The following is a 23605-nucleotide window of genomic DNA, read 5'->3' as shown; positions in this document are numbered from 1 at the left end:
ACAAAATCGGGATTCATCAGTAAATAGCACTCGTTCCCAGTCAGCCTCTAACCAATTAACGTGTTCTCTGGCAAAATGTAGTCTCCCCCTTCGATGCTCTGCAGTTAATAGAGGACCTCGGGCGACAATCCTAGGTGTTAAGTTGTATTCCCTAAGTCGCTGGCAAACAGTTTCAGTACTAATTTGTATAGCATGCACGTCTCGAAGCTGAATTTGTAGACTTCGATGTGTTACAAAACGTTGTCGAAGAGCAGAAATTATTAAAAATCGATCTTGAATAGGGGTAGTTACCCGGTTTCGTCCTTGTCCTGGTCATACCGTTTCTTTAACAAGGTAAAATCTACAAAATCCTTAATAGTTGATGATTAACAACACCAAGTGAGAATAGCACAGGAGAAAAATATAATCATGGAAGTATCATGAAGATTCTCTTACTAAACGAGGTTTCTGCCTTTATAACTAATTTTTTAATCCGTTGCCCCACTGGAGTATTTTTTTTTTATGACCGGTGTAAGCAGGAGCATTTTTGTAAGGAAACGTATTGAAATTGATTGATTGCTTAATTCTTATGTAAGTATAGTAAATTAATTAGAATATTAAAAAAGCAAGATAATGCAGAGTGCATATAGTGTAGTCTCCGATACTATTGGATTTTCATTGTCAATAACAGTGTTTTCACAAAATATCTGTTAGATTCGGTGGCACAACACCTTTGATGGAACTTATTAGTTACCTTAAATGGACGGGGTTTGAAATTGAAACAACATGCAACAAAATATATAGTATAATCTTAAAATCGAATTATATAACAGGATACTCATTAGCAATAGAAGTAAAATTTATCAAAGAACAACTAGTATTATTTCTTGTATCGCAGAGGATTGATTTGACCATGTTAGTAAAAAATATGGCGTATTGCGGTTTCTCGGTGTATCGTTCGTAATGATCTAACGCATCTTGTAGCTTAAGCGTCAGACTATCGTAATTTTTCTTTACTATCTCTAAAATTTGTTCCTCACTAGGTGTGGATAAATTTGCGGAAGCTAACCATTGCTCAATTTTTGGATTGAAATGTTTTATGATTGCTCTTACGTTAAAAAGCGTATTATTGAGTTTGAGGGCGTCTTCTTTGAAGTCGCCATCCCCACTGGAGTATCTTAAAGCTGAAAGAGAAAACACATTTATAATTAACAAACAGAATTAACATAAAACAGAAATGAAAGGTTCTAGGACATAAGTGATAGATTTGTCCATTGTGATTAATTCTTTTTCTAGAGATCAGGAAGGTTTCCTTATAGGAGAGCAGCAGCAGAAGAAGCTGGAGACGTTGTAAAAGCACGCATACATTTAACTTCAGATTAGAGGCTACATCTAACATTTCGTGGCAATAATTTGGCGAGTTTTTAATTTGATTTTATGTTTAAAAATTAAAACGTTTTTTAAAAATTGTCGTTTTAGACATCGGGACAAAAACTTTTCACTCGACTCACGTATATCACTCTTGTTTACAATATAGACGAATATAGAAAGACATTTCAAATATGGACGATTTGGTTACGGTTATTATACTTCAAAACAATCCTTAAGAGGGCGGGCGACTGCATAAACTCAAACCGTGGCCGTCGGCTTAAAAACTCCATGAAAGTTATAGTTTGGGAAAGGAGTACAAACGGAGCTATTTATTTAACTTATGCATCCACGCTTAATCAAATTTTGATACCATTGATTTGCAAACTGTCTTTTTTTGTTTTTTTAACAATAAAATCTTTATTTTTAATATATTAAATTGTTAAATTTTTAATTTTAAAACTTAAAAACGTACGATATTTACAATATTCAAAGTATTTATTTTTTTATTACATGTAAATAAAATTTCATGACTTTGAATTAAAAATAGGCTTGTTCCAACACTACGAAAACCGACACTTAACTTTTTATTATACTGTTTTCCTGCCCAAAAATTTTCGAAATATTTAAAAAAAAATTCATTCAACCAAAAATTTCATTTTTTTAGAACTTTCATTAAACTTTTAGACTATTTTCGAAAGTATTTTATTGAACAATTGTTCTGTTAAAAAAAGTATTCAATGAAACTTGACATATGACAATGAAATTGTACGGCGGCCATGTCTACGTTCAATGTATAGCTTATCGTCCCTTTAATCTTACCTAAATAATATTCAATACTTGATTGGTATACTTCCCAATTTGTTTTACGATGATTAAGATAAGTTTCCTTGATATGCTCATTGCTTGTCTCGATGGTCTGAACAAGACACCTCATCTAAGGCATGCCATTTTTTAACAGTTTGGTGTTTGTTCTGCCTCAGGTCAGATGGTAGGCATTCGTATCATAGCCAATGATTAATTGCAGTTCATTTTTCATGCAATCTCTCACTAGCTATTCCAACTCCCTTGATGGTTGTTCGATATTATCATATGGGAGGTATGCTGATCTGAGAACTATCTACTTCATAACTCCTCCCTGTATCACTTTTATCTTCACTGTCGTTCAGTCTGTGGAACACAGATCACAACTAGTCTTCTGTGTTAAGGTCTTGGTTTTGCCTCTTTAGATGGATCCTGATGGTTTTTTCATCAAGCTCTTGGGCATATTATTTGGATCAATTATATTTAAGTTTGGTCCCTCCCACAAGCCCCCAATAGTCTTCACCACTTCAGTCGTCCATTTTTTTGTATACTCGATTACACAGTTCACTCAGAGTCCCTTGATATTTTATAGAACTGCAGAAGTTCATTTTGGCCTCCGATAGGAGCCTCGTCAAGCGCTTGCTCCAGTTTGTTAATAATCAAATTTGCTTGAGCCCGATCTAGTTGAGTATCAGGATGGTGTCTGTGTGCTACCACCATTCTGAATATTTTTGTCACGGACCTTTATGACCTAGTTTGCTCGTTAGAGCCCCTTGGTTTCTTAGCAACTCTGTTACGAGGGGGTGATGGTATTCTCCCGAAGTCTCTTTTTATCCTCGGGTGCTGCTGATTCGGTTTTCTTGGGATTTGCTATGGTCCATGTCCCAGCAACCATGTTTGCCTTTATATCATCTTCCTTTATTGAGCTCTAAAGAGGTGTTATTTGAGATTTACTTATTTATTTTTTTAATTTAAAAATCAAAAATTATACTTCACAATTTCGAATTTTCAAATTGTAAAAAATAATTATTTGGTGTATGTGCTAAAAAAGCAATTCTAGCGTACTAAGAAGATCAGGAATTGTTTTTTAATCGAAACACCTTTCAATTTTTTGAGCTTTCTCTCCAGGTGATTGACTTTTAATTAATTTCATTTATAGTTTATTAGAAGAGAGTTTTAATTATATTTTTTGTAGATTTATACATATTTAAATTAAAAATTTTAATCATAATATTTTTTCTAAAAAGACTATTAAAAGTTAAAATAATATTTTATTTTATAATTTTATAAAACGCAAAAATTTAATGCTATTCTATGATCACGCGGCATCTACATATAAAAATATCTAAAGTTGCATTTGTTGCCCCACTCATTCATATTTTAGAAGCAGTAATAGCGCTGACATGACCGCTCCTGGTGGTACAGATAAGGAACTAAAATCTAAATCAACCTCTGATTTTTTTTCTATAACATGTGTATAACCTTTGCTATCCTCAACAGTGGTTACGCTCTACCTTTATTCCCCTGCCCAAGAAAGTCAATGCAAAAAGATGTGAGGATCACAGACTCATTAGCCTGATGAGTCACACTTTAAAGATATTCTTAAAAATACTACATCAAAGAGTATACAAAAAATGTGAATGGGACATCAGTGACTCCCAGTTCGGGTTTAGGCAAGGTTTAGGAACACGAGAAGCAATAGTAGCAACACAGGTGCTGGTCCAAAATTGTTACGATCAGAAGAAGGATGTGTTCCTATGCTTTTTAGATTACCAAAAAGCGTTTGATCGTGTCCAACACCACAAGTTAATGCAGATCCTCAAGAAAGTTGATATAGACCAAAAAGACATAAGATGCATTGAAAACTTGTACTGGCATCAAACGGCACAGTTAAAAATAGACAATTCTATATCCAAACCCATACATATAAGAAGGGGCGTTCGACAGGGATGTGTGCTTTCCCCTCTTTTATTTAACATTTATTCGGAAGCCATATTTCAAGAGTCTCTGGAGGATGCAAAGATGGGAATCAAAGTGAATGGAGTACTGATCAACAACATACGATATGCTGATGATGGTGTCTTAATTTGTGACAACATAGTCGATCTTCAACAACTTGTCACTATAATCGGAGAATACAGTAAGCGAATGGGATTAGAGATTAATACCAAAAAAACCAAATTTATGATCATCTCCAGAAACTTGGATGCACTTGAAAACTCCACCATAACACTGAATACTAAGTCCATTGAAAGAGTGAGTAAATTTAAATACCTGGGATCGTGGCTTTTTGAAGACTGGACATCGGACAGGGAAGTAAAATGTCGCATTGAGCAAGCTCGACAAGCTTTCGTAAAATTCAAGAAGGTACTGACTTGTTCAGAGTTCGATCTTCAACTGAGACTAAGGTTTACTAAGTGCTACGTGTGGTCAGTGCTGCTATATGGCGTAGAGGGCTGGACACTCAAAACGAGGGATATAAACAGATTAGAAGCTTTCGAAATGTGGCTCTATCGCCGTATCCTAAAAATACCATGGACAGCGAAAATCACAAATATAGATGTCCTTAAAAGAATAAACCAAGAACGCCAACTTTTCGAAACCATCAAGAAAAGGAAAACGGCGTATCTAGGTCACATCATGCGAAATGAAAAATACCAGTTCCTCCAACTTATAATCGAGGGTAAAATTGAAGGCAAGAGAGGAATGGGACGCAAGAAAATGTCCTGGCTCCGAAACATAAGGCAATGGACAGGGATTAACGACATACAATCTCTGATACATATTGCAAGAAATAGAGAATTAATGGAAAATGTGATCGCTAACATCCATTAGTGGATTTGCATCTAAAGAAGAAGAAGATTCTATCAACGTGGTCTCTTCATGCTCTTTTCCTGACGACAATTTTACAACTCTGCCCACTTGTCGGTTTTTTGACACACTTCAAAGGACACGAATAAGCCGAATGTATGTCTCGGCTGCCCACACTTCGCTCGCACCGCTGATTATCTCGCTGTTCATCTTAACCTAACTTTATTGTACTTCTCGTTATTCTTGAATCATTCATTCGACAAAGCCTAGGGTAAAAGCATCAATGACGTTCACAGAACAAAGGGATGATAGTTGTTTTTAAAACTAATAATTTAATCAGTCAAACATGTTAAAAATTCACGTGTAATGTTTTGTAAACGAATCCTAAGGCGCTATATTTTACTCCTATGAGGTTGTGTTTGTATTGTTTGGTAAATTCTATTTTGTCTCTCACATTCGGGTGCGAAGTGGTAAAGCGAAGTATCAATAGAAATTGCCATTTGATCTAAGCACACAATTGTATCTGCTTTTGGTGTTCTTTGTTTGCTCTCTCTAGAGACAAAATGAATGTTATAGACAAGTTTATACATTTATAGAGAAACAAATTATCTAACGCTTAACAAATAAACTGTTTTAATTATTTTACTTCCTGATTACTTAATTATGTCAGAATATATTACAAAACTACCTACTTACCCATAGAATAAATATTATCAAAGACTTGATGCATCCTGATAACTTCATAGTACAGCTCATCGTAACTACCGGGCGTCGGTAGAAAATTGTCTCCGTACGTAATAAAGAAGTTTAATATGTTGACGATTTTAATCGAAAGATCGAAGATATTGATCTTTTTACCTAAATAATTCTCATTTTGTAAAATAAATCTAAGCAAGGCAATTAAGGCTGACCAAAGATCCTTCCAAGAATAATTTAGTCTTACGCGGCATTTTTTCTGATAACAAAGTATTCTTTGGACGACTCCGGTACAAAGAAGATAGAGTTCCATCGGAAATTTTTTCATCATATGACTAAGGATGAATTCCACTAGTAGATCTAAAAAATAATATGAGGTATTAAAATATATAAAACTAAGAATACAATCCATTCCTTTCTTTTTTTTATTTTTATTTAAATAATAAAATTTTATTTTATTTTATTCCAAAAAGTTTTCTTTCTATAGTTCTCTGGTGTATCAGGTTGTTGAGTCTTTCTCCTGCTCTATGTTTATTTGCAGGTTTTTCCATTCTAGTTATTGTTTGAACATCTTTAAGTGTGACAGTGAAGAGTTTAGGGGATATTATATCCCCTTTACTTACTCCTCTTTGTATCATAACTTCTTCTGTTAGTTCATGTAGCTGTGTTCTTAAGGTTAGGATCTTTTTTAATTAGATTGATATATCGTCGATCTATTTTCGCATTTCGTATGGCAGAAATTATTGAGTTTGTTTCAATAGTGTCAAATGCCTTATTAAAATCTACAAAGGCCAACCATAAAGGTATACTATACTCATTTGTCTTTTCTATTATTTTAAATGTGTAGGTGTTCTGTTGTAATGAATTTTGTACTAGAAGTTGTTTAGTTTTTATGAAGAGTTTATCAGTGCTACTCTGTTGATGGATAGTAGTTCTATTTGCTGCCTCAGTTAAGTTGAATTATTATTCTTACTTGAAATCATGAAGTTATTATCTATGTATCTTCTTTTAGTGCTTAGTTTTCTAACCCATTTTAATTTTATTGTGGACAAAAGAGATTCAAAACACTGTCTATTGTCTAAAGATTTCTCTGATGTTGAAATATAGGTGGGTTCGTCGTCATCTACCTCCTTTTTTATGTATGTTAATATTACCCCTAAACCCTGTCACAAATGAGTTGTTCTGATACTACACGTTCTGTTCTTTTTTTATTAAAATAGATAAAATTCTTGCGCTCATGGTTGATCAGGAAAAGGTCTATTTTTGAGCCCTTTAGACACTTCCTAAAGCCGGCCCATTGTATCATCCCTAGGATCCAGAGTAGGCCCATAAGGACCTGGTCGTTATGGGCCTCTCACAACTGTTGTTCCCAGCAAGTTATGTTGAACAATTAGAATAGCAAAGAAATATGTACTTTAAGTTTAAAGGGCGCAATGACTAAGGTAGTTCCTTCCTTCCAGAAGGCAAATTTAGACACTAATTTTTTTCTTCTTTGAATACTTGACACAAAACAAGCCTCATGTACATGATCAGTAGCTTCTTTTTTTCTTCAAATCATAGTACATAGAATATTTGTTTTGATCTAAATGTATACAATAAATTTATGACAATTCATAATTTTTTTAAAACTTTACAATCTTCTTCACTTGTCTCAGTTTTAAAGTTTTATCATCATTGCTATTTGGATCTTAGATATAGCTGAATGTAACAGTTGATTCAATTTATAACCAGACCATTCTCTTAATTTTGCAGCGAAGACATATTTCTTCTCCCTATACTTCTTCTTTCTAGAATTGTACTCTGGATTATTTCGTAGAAGTTGATCTTTATCTCCCCGCATAACGTGTACAAAATATTGAAGTTTTCGACTTTTTATGGTAAGCAATAATTCTTTTTCTTTTCTCATTCTTCTTCTGAATTTGTTATTTTATCAGTCCAGGTTATTTGTGTATAGTTCGAATACTTCCATGTTGTTACAGCAGTAATTATTGATGGTCCACGTCTCCACACCATATGCTGCCTCCATCACTCCCTTGCCTGACCTCTCTTTCTATGTTGATTTCTTCTGTCAATCTTTCTTCAATTTGTACTGAAGCTCTTTGGCTGTAGTAAAGGTTGGTGATTATCCATATGTCTTTGAATCTATGTTTTTATATTTAAGAAATTGTATAAATTGCTCATATCTCACTTTGTCGAATGCTTTGTTGTAATCAATATAACATCTTTGTCTACATCTAGGCATCGTCGTGTCAACATTTTACAATAATTGATGTATACTCCCAGTTATATAGTTCATAAAAAAAGAACAGTTCTTTACCTAAAAGAGTGCAGATCAAAGGCTGACTGGAAGTCGTTTTATCAGCAGAAAGTTTACGGTGTCGCATTGGAAAACGGTGCAGTCTTACTTTGAAAGCTAAAGTTACGTCATGCATCAACGAATTGGCATATTGATCTTCCGTTATACAACTAAGGATAAGGAAACATAATTTCACAGTGTTTGTTCCTGCTTCAGTCTTTGTATCTTGCATCACTATTGAGCTAGAACAAAATATTACGTTATTATTTTAGATTGAATGTGTTTTTACGTGATAAGAAATAAGATTGCATTGCATAATTTGAATTCATTAATTGTTCTACACGTGTTTCAAGTTGTATCAACACTCATCAGGAACAATTGAATTGTGACAGTTCAATCTCAAATGAAATGCAGTCTAATATTTGGCCGTGATAATAAAAATAACATGCCTGGTACGCTAGCAGCGACATCTATACGAAGCAACGAGAAGTCAGGAGACTTTTCTTCGATAGCGAATTATGTAAACCGCAAATTCAAAGCCTCTTACCAGAGGCTATTGAATGATACTAGGAATAACCTTTTATTCCGACATGCATCTACAGTTCACCCTTGAAAACACCATCTTTTTCACTCTTTACGTAAAAAAAAACTAGTTTTTTCTCTATGTAAAAAAAAAGAAAGAAAAGAAAAAATTAAAGTAAACTTTAAAAATTCTACAATCGGCATGCCCACGTGATGCGCAGCAAAATTACCGGATATTATCTTAGTAGAAAAGTAAACTCGACCTGTTACCTACATTTAGAAATTACTTAGTCGAAACCCAGCCTTCATCCATCTCTTTCTCTTCAAATATTTTCCCCATCTGCTGTCTGCACTGACAAGTAAAATTTCGAAAGTCATTCCTAGTCTGGACGAGTAATACGATATACCACGTCTATATATTACGTCTCAAACGATCAGACGACCCAATAAGCTCCTGACTTTGTTTATTAAGGAAAATGAGCATGCAATGGAAATCTTAAATCAATTTCACTAGATAACTTTGGCCACTAAACGTTGAAAATATATATAAAATAATAAAATAAATATAATTGACATATTAGAAATAGTTGCTGCATTTTATTAAAATGTTATTTTCGCATGTTTTTTACTTACCAATACTGAAAAAATGTAACTAACAAATTAGAAGGCTGAGTTGTAATGTCAAAAGTAGCTGGCGCAGTTGATAAATCTGGAACACCTTGTACGTTACTTAAAGTATTATTGGGAGATGGAGGGGAGCTTGAATCAGTCTGAGTTTGCGCTAACGTTGTAATAAAATTTCTATTTAAATGAACTGCCTCGTAAAACGCCAATAAAAGTGCATTATTGGCACGCATCTGTTGCATTCTAAAACCTAAAGAAAACATACAATTACTTTGGTTAACAACAAAAATAACAAGAAAGTGGAAACAAAATAAATCAAAAAAGAAATAAGACTGACAAGATTAATTATTCTTTTAACTTAAATTAAAAAAGCTACATAAAAACTTGCAAACTAGGGATCTGATATAACAATTCTGTCCAATCTCTAATATCACATATCATTCAAGGTCAAAAGAGAAACTTCTACTTCAGTTTGGCAGGTTGTATAGACAATTTAAATTTTCTTCAAATGAAAAAACAAAGCCTTCTAGAACAATCTGGAGAATTCTAAATAATTTTGAACTGCAATGGAATTTTCCAGAACAATTTATCTAAAGCAATGGTAGACATTTCAGCCTCAGAACAAAATGAAACAAACAAAGCTTGCACAACTTGCCAGAAATATTTATCAAACATCAATTCAGCTGTTGAATCGTGTACATCATATAATGAATAGGTTCAAGTTTTAATAATTATCCCAATGTCTTTTTTAGAGCCAAAAATTTTGAACCAGATGCCATCTGCATCAAAATAAGATCCCTATAGTGGTCATCCTGTGAATGGAACATACAATCAAATTACACAGGCCAACGATGAAAAAACTTTTTCACTAAAAACACCCTATTCTAATGTCTTTCAGGTCGCTGAATCCAAATATGATGCTTACAAAGCTGTATCACCCACAACTTCTTCACATTTTGTAGTAACATTTTTTTAATTAAGCGATTTCTACAGAATTTAACATATACTATAATAGTTTAAATATAATCAAAAAAGTAGAGGTAATGGACTTAAATTGTGTTGGTAGCACTGCTGAAACATACTAAAAGATCAAAAAAGGTAGATTCCATTTGAACGTTAACAGCTGATGTTTGTTTACTGTCAATGTAACCTCACTTTCACGGTTTTTGTACACGTGCTCAACACAATGTCTAACCGCGGTTGTAAAAACTCTGTTGACAGTTTTTGTTATATTTGTGGTGAGTTTGTGATTAAAAAACACCAAAGAAACATTACGGACTTTGTGAAAAAGGTTTATCGATCATACTTTGGAACTTTACTTGGCGATCAGGATAAATCTTGGGCGCTGCATAAGGTATGTTATGTATGTGTTGAAGATCTAAGAAAATGGTCAAAAAAGGAGAAAAAATCCTTCAAATTTGCAGTTCCTATGATATGGAGAGAGCAAAGAAATCATTCTGATGATTGTTACTTTTGTAGTGTTGATGTAACTGGTCACAACTCAAAAAATAAGAAGGTAATAAGCTACCCTAACCTTATGTCTGCCATCCGACCAGTGAAACACGGTCAAGATATGCCGGTCCCTGAACCTACAGATGATTTGGATTCCATTCAAACTGAACCATCTTATGATGTAGAATCTGAGTTAGGTGAACAAGATGATGAAGAATTTCGATGTATTACAGAAAATGTAGAGCCTAAATTGTTTACTCAGATTGAACTTAATGACTTGGTTAGGGATCTAGGCTTAACTAAAGAAAAAGCTGAATTGCTTGGCTCTAGACTAAAAGAAAAGAACTTGTTGGGTGCTGGAACCAGCATTTATGTGTATAGAAAGAGAGAGCAACAATTTTCAAAATTTTTTGAACAAGATGGTGATTTGGTGTACTGTACAGACATTCCAGGTCTGATGAATGAATTTGGTGTTGAGTACAAAAAGGAAGACTGGAGGCTGTTCATTGACTCATCCAAAAGAAGTTTAAAGGCTGTTTTATTACACAATGGAAACCAGTACGCATCTATACCTGTTGGTCATTCTGTACACATGAAAGAAAGCTATGAAAACCTAGAAATAGTGCTGAATAAAATAGGCTATTGTGATCATGGTTGGATGATATGTGGTGATTTAAAAGTAACATGTATGCTACTTGGTCAACAAGGTGGTTTTACCAAGTTTCCATGTTTCTTGTGTGAATGGGACAGTAGGGCTAGAGATCAACATTGGTGCAAAAAGAACTGGCCTGCTAGGGAATCTTTAAAACCAGGTGAAAAGAACATTCTTCGCAAAAACCTCGTAGATCCAAAAAAAGTGCTCCTACCACCTCTTCACATAAAGTTAGGCCTCATGAAACAGTTTGTGAAGGCTTTGCCTAAAGATGGGCCATGTTTTATGTATCTCTGCCTAAAGTTTCCACACCTCTCAGAAGCTAAACTGAAAGAAGGCGTCTTTGTCGGACCAGACATTAGAAAAATGATGTTAGACCTTAACTTTGAATCGACAATGACCTCAAATGAGAAAGAAGCATGGGTGTCATTCAAGCAAGTGGTTACCAAGTTCTTGGGGAATAAAAAAGATCCAGAATATGTTGCTATTGTTGCTAACATGTTAAAGAACTTTAAAAAGTTAGGATGTTTGATGAGCCTGAAAGTTCACTTCCTGAACAGTCATCTTGATTACTTCCCGGAAAACTTGGGCGATGTAAGTGAGGAGCAAGGAGAGCGTTTTCACCAGGACATTAAACTGATGGAAAAACGCTATCAGGGCCGCTGGAACACTAACATGATGGGGGACTACTGTTGGTCACTTCACAGAGAAGTTCAGCAGGCGACTCATCGTAGAAAAAGCTACACAAGAAGTTTCAAAGAAAAGAGGGAAAGAAAATACAAACCAATCCCAGATGACTAATGGAACCTGTATTATATCATATGTATAACTGTTTCAAGTAACCTATTGTAATAATATATTCATGATTATGATGTAACATAGTGTTTCATTAATTTCACCATATACCGTATTTATACTACATAAGAAACTACATAAAAATGTATACTACATAAAAACCCAAATTGCAGAAAAACTATGGGTGATACAAAAAAACTAAGGCCAGATTTGGATTCAGCACATAAAAATCAATAAAAATCAGCTATTAAAGTAAAAAAAGTTTTCACAAAAAAATTTTTCGTCGGCCTGTGTTATTGTTCAGTAGTTTTATCTTGAAGATAAATGGGACTTACCACAGTGGCAATAAAATGACACTATCGCTATAACAGTTGCAGGAAAAAAGGTACTGAAAAGGAGAACATAATATATGACTTAAAGCATTAGAAACTTTCACCATGTATAAGAAAGAAAATTCAACTTTTTACATTGGAAGATCAAAATTTTATGCACTACAACCTAAGTAGGCTGTTTGTGTTCATCCATCTAGAGATGTCTGTTAATGCAAATTTGCAAGTCTTTAAGTGCAAATTTTAAACTTAGTAATTTGAAGAACTTATTTAAAAGCAGAGCTAGAGACTTGCTTTCTTTACCGGATATAGAACCAACAAGGTTCCCAGGTTTTCAGCATTATTTAATTATGCTATCTAGCACTGTACCTACAACTATGTAAATAACTTACAGATTTTTTTCGGAGCAAATTTTGTTATAAAACTTTTTATTCTGGTCCTGTATATAGATTATAATCTATTCTCAAGATATGCTTGATAGCCGTTTGTAGTTGGCTACCTAGTACAAAATGAATGAAAATCTAATAACTTCTGTTTACAATGTGAATCAGGATGTTTTTTTAGTTTTCTGAACAGTATGGTACACTCCATATTCTGTTCCTTTATTTACTGGATTCATAGTGTCTCGTTTTTGTAAAATAACTAAAATTAGTAATGAGGCACTAGGTTGAAGAATTTTTATTTGCTATCCAACACTAGATTTGCAACTATACAATATATGGCACAATAGATCACTTTACTATGATATATGTGTATCTCACGTTTTTCATCCTATAGTCTCAAAGCTTTACTACTTTACTTTACATTTTACTATTTCTAAAATCTCTTCACTCATAGAGTATGAGGTTTTGAAATAAAAAACTTATTGACTGATGGTTATGTATTAGACTTACCTCCTTCCTCTGATATGAACATATTGCCAACAATATTTGTAAGTGATGAGAACCATGAAGCACTCTGATTTTCAGCATGTTCTGCATTATACTGGTTACAGAAGTCTGATAAGGAAGATGTTATCACTTGTCCATACCCGTTTAATGCTAGTTCATCATCCAAAATTGATAGTTTCACTACATAAGGGTTTGTTGCATCATATTTCCTGTAGTTAACCAGTAGAGTAATGATCAAAACTACATCGTAGCCATGCCTTTGCCTTGTAGGAACATCACATAGTAATTTTACAAGACACTCGAAGAGAGGTGATATCATAATATATTCTATTAAAGTATTTTGATTTATGGAGTCAAGGCCTGTTGTTACAATAAGAATAACCTTAAGGCATAGTGCTTTGACAGCCTCAGTTGATTCTCCTAAAAATCAACATAAAAGTTAATTAAGTATTGAAATATTTATTATTGTTCATCAATATTTGTTTAATAACATCTTACAGATGCAGCAGAAATGATAATTTATACTATAATGTCCCAACGATATCTGAACTTTGTACATAACTTTATTCTAAAGCATTCCAGCACCCTCTGTGGGATACAAGTGTAATAAGAAATACTTTGACACATAACACCTTATTACTTATAAAGCCTTCTTTAAATGAAAAGAAAAAGGAGAATAACCATGAAGGGAACATCCATAAACTATGTTATAAAAAATTTTGACTTTTTAATACCCCCTCCCCTTTGTCATAAAGCGTGGTTTACAGTTGAGGTCCACTGTCATGTTGATGTCACAATTACAACTCATGAATACCCTTTTCAGTCATTTTTTAAAAAATTCAATGTTATTTCTGGATTTTTAAAAATTAACTATAAAACCATATTTACGAATGTATAATAAGAGATAGTAAAAAATTATATTCATAGAGACAATAGTGACAAATTGAAATACACCAAACAATGTATGGTGGTGGGGTATGGTGCAGTCATGCCCCACTCTCCCAATCCTACGTAGCAAAGTCCCCCCTCCCCCTTCGCTATGACATAGTTTATTGATGTTCCCTAATGGGAGTGTATATTCACTAATTTTGATTAAAAACTTTTTATTTGTAAACACTAATCTATAAATGACTACAAAAATTCAAAAAGAAACACTTAAACTTTTGTGTTAATGGATTCAGTTTTATTTTGTTGATAAAGTACATGAATAATGGTTTATTTAGGTACAATGTACAATAATTAATATTGGCTATGAGCATTTGTGCTTGGTTTTATATTAACTTCCAGTTGAAGCCAATATTAATTTGTTTAACATAGCAAAAAATGATTTACTAGGTTTACTAGACAGTTGGTACAGGGATCAATGAACCTACTGTAACCAAGAGACTCTAAAACAACACCATTGTGGTTAGAGTCAAAAGTAGAATGCCTGAGTTTTGACCATTAAAAGTGTCATTGTGGCTATTAAAACACTAGGCAGCTACATTTGTGAATAATTGTTGATGTCCTACATATAAAATTATTGGTTAACTTAATTGATAATAACTTAACACAATGTACTTCAAATATAATTATATGACCTAGGAAGCAAAAACTATCAAATACTTATTATCTATGCAAATGTTAAAAACAATAGTAAAATAAATTTAAGTAATAATTGCCTTAATACTGAACTCATATCAATTTTAAATTAATGATAATACCGTTAAAAAAAATCTCTTGTTGGGTATAATATTAATTTAATATAATTACTGTCTTACCTTCTAGAAAAGTTTGACATAACTTTAGCAACTTCTGCGTTTTTGAAACTAAATTTTCGAATCCCATAAGGAATTCAATAGCATCGATTTGAGCTTCCTGTCCCTTTTTAAAAATAGAATGTAAAAGGGTACACAAAGTTAACAACCCATAAGCTACTCTTATATTTTGTTGGTCCAAAATCTCTATACACTGATTAAATAAAAGATTTATATTCTGTTTAGCTAGTTGAAGTTGTTCAGTAGAGAGTTTCTGAAGTTCATTCTCTAAGGTTGCAACTTTTGGTTTGAGTAGAAAAAATTCTTCCCAGAATAGAATATTTTGATGAGACACATCTTCACCTTTTAATAGGCATTCGTATATTTGTACAACTTTTTCTTTAAATTGCCTTTTTGAGCCGGAACCACTTCGTTTTCGCGTAGACATTGCTATAATTATTTTGTTTAAATCTTAAATATAAATTAAATTAAACTTATTCATTTTAAATACGGCACTGATAAAACTTTTGTTTTGAGGTTTGGTTGTTGACGTTTATCTTTTACATTGACGTGACAGCTGTTTTATATGAAGTTTTTGTGAGGTTTTGTTAATTATATTGTAGGCAATTTTTAGATTAACTAATTGGTTATCATATGATGTAATTTTATCAAAGACGTGAAGGTACAAAGTAAAAGCTAAATATTATTGCAATTAGCTGACAGTAAAAGTTAAATATTTAGAAAAAAATATATTCGAAATATTAAACCGAAAGTGTCGAAGAATATATAATAGGTCATACGATCAATCTATATGTATATTATAGGCAAACAGAATTAAACAGCAGAGACCACTAGAAGAATCCAAATGACTTGGACAAGAGTAGAAATATTTAACTGCACTGATCCATTTATCGGCATCTTAACGAACAATTTTTCAAATAATAAGAATTTGGCGCTAAATTATCTACATCAGTGTGTTCCGTGATAGGACTTTTCATCAGCTGCCATGTTTTTCTTACAGACAGATTTGACAATGACGTATAATATATATTTTACGGCATAAGTTTATAAATTTATAAATAAATCTCTCTATATAAAAGGCTATGATGACAGGTCACACCGTTTGTCCAGTAAGGTAACGACATCATCTCGGAAAGAAATATGAACTACCATATTTCAATCATATTTTGTTCTTGAAACGACACGTTTAATTAATAATACTGTATTAATTATATATTAATATAATTAATTTTAATAATATTTTTAAGGTATAATTTAATACAAAATTATTTAAAGCTTTATGTTAGTTTAGATTTAACATACTAGAGACATCTAGGAAAGAAACTCTGAATTACCGAAATCTGACATTTCATTCATATTTTGTTCTTGAAACGATGCGTTTATTAATGATACAAAAAATATTAGACCTATCAATCTAATTGCATATTAATATAATTAATAAATAATATTATTAATATTTTTAAGGTACGATTTATTATAACATAATTTAAAGTTGTATGTTAGTTTAGATTTAAAATTCTAACATCATCTAGAAAAGAATTATGAAATAAACTCCATTCGCTTAGCTCGGGCATATTTTGACAGATTCATTGTCGGAAACCTACAACACAACAATTCCTACTTCTCAGTATTAATAGCTCAAGTATCCCACTATTGCAGACTTATTTCTTTAAAAAAAGAAGAATTATTCTAAATAGTGGAAGTGTATACTAAACCCATCAAATTTTGGGTAGTATATATTTATAAAATATATTTTAGTTGTTATAATTTATCATAACTATTTATTATATGGTGCAGATAAATAAATATTGATTGTCGGTAATTCGCAAAGTTCTATTTTATTTACTATTTAGTTTGTTTACTATTAATATTGGCTATGAGTACGTGTGCTTGGTTGTATAGTAATTTTCAGCCACTTTCAGTCTGTCAAAAAGTAACTAACTTCGCAAAAAAATAATTACTAAATTCACTAGACAGTTAGGACTGCAGGACTGGGAATAGCGAACCGAGTATACCAACTGAAATTTCAAACTATGAGTCAATCATGTTTTGTTCTTAAAACAATACGTTTAATTAAAAATACTGACAATATTAATTACATATTAATACATATTAATTACATAGATAAATAGTAATACGAATATTTTTTTTCGCAAAATTGACAAAAATCTTGATTGCTGTAATTTAAAGGTAAGATTTATTTTGCAAACTAATTTAAAGCTTCATGTTAGTTTATACTTATTTGGTTCATATATAAAAAGGTACTGTAAACGCCACATAGGAAGATCCAACCTCGCGCATGTAGCGTGTGCAGACTCTATCCGAAGAGGTAGACAGTGGCGTGATGATGCTTTTTATATCAGCATCTCGAAAGAGCATCATCATTTAAGTGAACTCTTCCAGCCCTATGTTCGATCTCGTAATCATAGTCTTGTAATCGTTCTAATCATCTTGCCATCTGGCCCTCTGATCAGAGCCATTTGTAATTGTTCGAAAGCTTTTTGACACACTTCACTCCATATATATTATTTGCCTTCTTCTGTCAACTTTGTTGATGGCTTAGAGATGTTGGCAAATCCTTTGACAAAACGTCGGTAATATGTACATAGACCAAGAAAACTTCTAATTTCGTGTTTATTACTTGGTACTGGCCAATCCTTAATTGCTGCAATCTTTTCAGGATCAGCTGTTACACCATTACTCGCTACAATATGTCCCAAGTACTTCACATCTCGTCGAAAAATATGACATTTCTTGAGACTTAACTTCAATTTCGCAGCCCGCAATCGTTGAAAGACTTCTGCCAGATTGTTGGCATCTTCATCGAAGGATCTTCCCATCACAATTACACCATCTAAATAAACCAGACATGTTTTCTATGTTTTTCTTAAAACTGCCTCCATATGTGGCAGGGGCATATATAAACCAAACGGCATAACCGTGAACTACCAAAGCCCTGATCCTATCGAGAATGTGGTTTTTTCCCGATCAGCTAGCTCCACGTCTACTTGCCAATATCCACTTTTTAGATCGAGTGTTGAGAACCAACGAGAACCAGAAAGAGTATCCAACGTATCGTCTATTCTGGGCAAAGGATAACTATCTTTCTTAGTTACCGCATTGAGCTGGCGGTAGTCAATACAAAAACGCGTTGAACCATCTTTCTTCTATACTAGAACTGCTGGTGATCTCCATGGACTGTTTGATGGTTCGATTACCTCTTGTTTGTTCATATCTTTGATTATGTCTTCGGCTTCATCTCTTTTCGTAAATTGAAGTCGTCTACATTGTTATCTGATTGGCTGAGCGTCTCCGGTATTAATTTTATGCGTTACTATGCTTGTTTTGCCCTGTCAACTACTTCATAAGTTTATCGAAGACGTTTCGCTTTATATTTCTAAAGCTTCATCAGTTTTCTAAAATATAACAAATGACATAGAGTTTATAAGAAATACAGATGTTTATAGTTCATAACTTACAACTCAATATGTAGTATATTATCGATGTTATCATATATCTACTGTACACTTTACTCATTATTTAAAACTAACTTAACCAAAAAAGAAAAAACAAAAAACAAAAAACAACACACAAACTTTGCCGAAAATAATGTTCATATTCGTAGATAAGAATAATTAAAAAATTTTAAACGAACATTTGGCTTCATTTAGATGGGTCTCCGCTGAAGACCAACAAAGTTCTGATTTATTGCAATCTAGCAAACAACTTGACGCGATATCCAAAATTTTTTTATTTAAGGGCCATGTGTCACCAAATTCCAAGGTTTGAGACAATTATGAACTTCTACAGGGGACATTGTATAATTAGTTGGACGGGTGGAATTTGTATGGCGGAAATATTTGATATATTATTTTTAATTTATGTTTTAATGAAACTTGGAAATAGGGGATGATTTTGTTATTATTTTGAATGGAAAATACGCCAACTTTTAACTGAAGAATAATTGGTATCATTTATTTCGTAAGATGAGAGAGTGGTAAACCTGGCTCAAATTGTCGATGTCGGTTCTTTTGTTTATTGCCGATGAGTTCTTGAGGATCTCACACATTTCAATAAAGGAGCGTTTCTGATGGTTGTTTTGTTTTGCCAGTATTTTGGTATTTGTGAAATCAATGTGATGTTTACTGGAAATGGCGTGTTGTGCAAGGGCAAAAGAGGGTTTGGAAAGTCTGATGTCGCTTTTGTGTGAAGTTATACGCCCTAGAAGAGATCGACTAGTCTGGCCAATGTAGCAGGAGTTACATTCTGAACATATATATATATATATATATATATATATATATATATATATATATATATATATATATATATATATATATATTCAGTGAGAATCAGTGAGAAAAGGTCTTTGAGGTCAGACGACCGATTTTTCTACAATTTACTAATCTATTAACTATAAGTAGCTTTTCAATATGTTTTTTTTTTCAATGTCTCCGACAAATATTCGAATCCAATAAAATTTTTACAACATTTATCGAGAACACACACTTTCATATTATTTGATATTACTAATTTCGTTATGTAATAAATTAAATAAGATCGATAAAATGAAGCAGCAGGGAAAGTGGACAATAAATATGAATCTCATTAATTCATTTGCACGATTCGGTTTCTAAGATATAAAAAACTTCTTGTCTATCTAAATAGCAAAAATATCATAGGCTGACATTGTTAAGTAAATACGTGGTTAATCACAAAGATGGATATTATTTTATCTACAGATTATATAGCAAAACAATAATCTTTTTTAAGAAAATTCCCAAAAAAATTTAGATCCCTCAAAAAGACGTCCCCATAAAAGTATTTACTTTTGTTTTCTTGTAAGTGTTTTGAAAAAAGTCTTCTTTTTAGACTTTCTAAATAAAAATTTATAAATAATGTGTTCAAATAATTGAAAAAAACTGTTGGAATTAGAATTGACATTAGAATAAACAAAAATGAATAAATAATTTCAAAACTTGTCTCAGAATTTAGCTTTCGATACCCTTAAGATACCCACAAAATTTATTGAAAAATATTAATTGATTTATGAGTTATTCTATTTGTCTATTATGACTCATAAGAGCTATTTTTTTGTTTAGACTATTATATTTGCAAGATGTGTAATAATAATTATAAATTTTAACGACCTCTCTCTCTCTCTCTCTCTCTCTCTCTCTCTCTCTCTCTCTCTCTCTCTCTCTCTCTCTCTCTCTCTCTCTCTCTCTACAAAGGCACTACAGCCCAAATCGAGCCTTGGCCTCTTCCAAACTATACCTCCAACCTTGTCGGTTCCGCCGATCTTCTCCAGGTTCTTATGTCTAGCAAATTTTTCGCGTCCGCTAACACTTTATCCTCCCACCTTTTCCAAGTCTTTCCTTTTGGTCTTGCGCCCTGTATTTTACGATCTAGAGCTCTTTTCGGCAATCTTTCGGTCTCCATTGTCCCTACATGACCAGGCCATCGAAGTTTTTGAAGTTTAACTAATCTCCATACTCCGTTTTCGTTAATAGGTCCAAATATCTTCCTTAGGACTTTTCTATCAAAGACTTCCAGTTTTCTTTTTGTGTTTTCTCTTATCACTTATGTCTCACATCTATAACATATTATCGGTCTAAAAATGCGCCCGATTTTCGATGTTCAGTGTGTATTGTTGGAGCTGAACACATGGACGAGTAAAAAATAAGCTTTGTTTCCCTTTACTATTCTTCTTTAAATTTCTCTTTCTTCTGTTCCGTTTCTGTATGTTTCTATATGTGCTTAATGTAACTCCCAAATATCTTTTTGTATATTGAAACTTTAAAAAATTCTACAATTTCAATATCGTTCAGCAATTCAACTGTGCATCTATTTCCCCTAGTTGTTGCTTGCGTTAGCTTTTTTGACTTTTAAATATTAATTTCTAGTTAAATATTTAAAATGTCGGGGGTATATCGTTAAAAATTTTAATGATACACCCCTCAAAATGGCTCTGAAAAAGTGTTTAATTTATGTATCTAAGTTTTTTCGTTAAAATTCGTTTTCCCCTTTTTGGGAAAAATCTGACATTTTTTTCTAGTATTATTGAAAAAAATCATTATTCTTAGTGATAGCAGAAGTAATGATGGCAGATTGCCTCTATTACATTTCTTCATGTTTCTCTAGAAATTAATATGGATTCATCGATAATTCTTTATCTAAAATTGGCTCCAAACTTGTTTTCAGGGTAGGTACAATTTCATACCATAGTCTACGGAAAAACCATTCAAAACTTTCCATTTATATCAGTCAAATTATTATTAAATAAACGAATTACTGAAATATTGTGGAACAGCAGAACAAAACAATAATTAACAACTAATTAACAACAAGCCGGCAAACATCTGTTGCCGGCCTGGATCCTGTTATTTATTTCTTGTGATCCGTTATTGTCTTCAGTTATTGTTGTTCCAAGATACTTGAATTCTCTAACGCGCTCAAAGTTAAAGTCATCGATGGTGATGTTCTGACCGATTCTATCACTGCTTTGGTTATTGCGGCTCATATACATATATTTCGTCTTGTTTTCGTTGATTTGGAGCCCCATCTTCTCTGCTTCCTTCTCGAACCTCACGAAAGTCTCCTTCATCCTTAATCGTGTGTTTCCTATTAGATCGATATCGTCTGCAAATGCCAATAGTAATTTTGGTCCTTCTCTATGAAATACTGTATTCGGTGTTTCGATTCTTGCACTTCTGATTATGTGTTCCAGAGCTAAATTGAAGAGTTGTGGTGAAAGTGCATCTCCCTGTTTTAGTCCATTGTTTATTTCAAATGTCTCCGAGTATTGTTGTCCAACTCTCACCTTACATCGTAACCGTTCCACACACATTCATATCAACCTGACTAGTTTTTTTGGAAAGCCAAGTTCCTGCATCGCTGTCCACAGTCTGGCCCTGCATACTCTATCAAATGCTTGTTTAAAATCTATGAACATCTGATGAAGCTCACGATCAAACTCCCAGCATTTTTCCGTTATCTGTTTTATTGTGAATATCTGGTCAATGGTAGAGCGGCCCGGTCTAAATCCATAACAACATCAATTAATAAAATTATAAAACCCAATAAAACACCGGAAGAATGGAGAACAAGCGAACTAATAAATTCTACTATTCAAAAAAGGAGATAAAAACAGCCAGAAAACTACAGAGTTATAAACTTTTTAAATATTACCCAAAAACTTACAACTAAAATTTTACAAGTACTAATAAATCAGAGGATAAGTTTAGCAGATGAACAACAGGGTTTTCGAACTGGAAGATCGTGTACATATGCAATATTCGTATATTCAATGCAATAGACCAGCATTTCTGGGTCTGATTAACTTAAAGAAAGCATTTAACAGAGTAAGACTCAAAGATGTAATCCATCTGTTGTATAATAGAGAAATTATAAAAACTATCGAAAATATCTACCACAAGAATAAAATGGAAGTCAGAATAAATGGACAACTTAGAAAACCTATAGAAATAGGCAGCGGAATAAGACGAGGACTCATTGAGCCTTATGCTTTTCAATTTAATCATGGATGAAGTCATCCAAAGCGTTAACAAAGGAAGAGGATACATAATGGGAAACGCAGGCGACGTAATATTGATAGCCCAAGATGAAGATAGTCTGCAAAGACTGGTCGACAGATTTAACATAAGAGCAAAAGAATTTATTATGACAATCTCTCAGAAAACTAAAACAATACTAATCAGCGAAGAACCAACCAGATGTAAAATAGAAATTGATGACATCAGTATTGAACAAGTAATGGAAATAGAATACCTTGGACGTACACTGTCCAGCTGTGGAGACCTGGACAAAGAAGTGAGAGATCAAATACAAAAAGGAAATAGACTGAGAGGATGCCTTAATAACACTATATGGCGAAACAGACACATTAACACTGAGATGAAGTCAAGAATTTATAAAGCCAGTGTAAGAGCAATAATGAAATATGCCTCAGAAACAAGACCCGACACAGCCACAACACAAAGGCCACTGCAAACGACAGAGATGAGAGTACTGAGAAGAATTACAGGAGATACTCTGAGAGATCGCTTTCTGTGCGGCCTTGTATTCTTTACCTTTTATTATTGTATAATATTCTTTTGTCCATTAGTTGCACTATCTCGTATGCTGCCCATTGTTTGAGCGTAATCCGATTGAATTAAGTTCTTATGAGTTTTTATAAGTCCCATAATTTTCTCGACCAGTGTAACTTGAAAATTTTCATTAAAGTTTTATCACTTATAACGTCTTTCGCTTTTTTCGATAGTAGCTAGTAGCTGGAAATGGTATTCCAACATTTCTGATTCTTGCTATTTTGCTTTGTTTTTTGATTTAGTTATTTTTTGTTTCTTGAAAAAACTGTACTATATTTTTTTATAAATCTCATTTCTATTTTTTCTTTATAATTTCAATGAACTGTTTTTTTCGGTCTGCAGACTCGTTTTGAGTTTCTTTCAATTTAATATTAAGTCTTTGCGATGTTTTATTATAAATCTGTACCAAAAATCTAGATGCTAGTATTTAAATTTTTTATTGTTAATATAATTAGAAATTAATAAGAAATTAGTTGAAAGAACCCTAACTATGTCACATTTAGGCATCTGATAGCGGAC

General features: G+C 32.9%; 1 protein-coding gene across 1 annotated transcript; it reads right to left on the bottom strand.

Moving 5' to 3' along the window:
- Window positions 1-769: 769 nt before the first annotated feature.
- LOC140443220 (armadillo-like helical domain-containing protein 3) lies at window positions 770-15519 on the bottom strand. The gene is made up of 6 exons (XM_072534353.1): window positions 14979-15519; window positions 13222-13638; window positions 9110-9350; window positions 7976-8196; window positions 5659-6018; window positions 770-1163 (listed from the first exon to the last, which is right to left on the bottom strand). The coding sequence occupies exons 1-6, from the start codon at window positions 15400-15402 to the stop codon at window positions 802-804; spliced, it is 2025 nt and encodes a 674-aa protein (XP_072390454.1). The 5' UTR covers window positions 15403-15519; the 3' UTR covers window positions 770-801.
- Window positions 15520-23605: the final 8086 nt, after the last annotated feature.

This window comes from Diabrotica undecimpunctata, chromosome 6 (assembly GCF_040954645.1).
Source record: "Diabrotica undecimpunctata isolate CICGRU chromosome 6, icDiaUnde3, whole genome shotgun sequence".
In the NCBI taxonomy this organism is placed as follows: Eukaryota; Metazoa; Arthropoda; class Insecta; order Coleoptera; family Chrysomelidae; genus Diabrotica; species Diabrotica undecimpunctata.
This window is presented reverse-complemented; position numbering and strand designations above follow the sequence as displayed.

Coding starts and splice junctions, on each gene's coding strand:
- LOC140443220 (XM_072534353.1), bottom strand. CDS start 15,402: ATGTCTACGCGAAAACGAAGTGGTTCCGGCTCAAAAAGGCAATTTAAA. Junction 13,639..14,978: donor ATGTCAAACTTTTCTAGAAG/GTAAGACAGTAA, acceptor GTTGATTTTTAG/GAGAATCAACTGAGGCTGTC. Junction 9,351..13,221: donor GTTCATATCAGAGGAAGGAG/GTAAGTCTAATA, acceptor TGTTTTCTTTAG/GTTTTAGAATGCAACAGATG.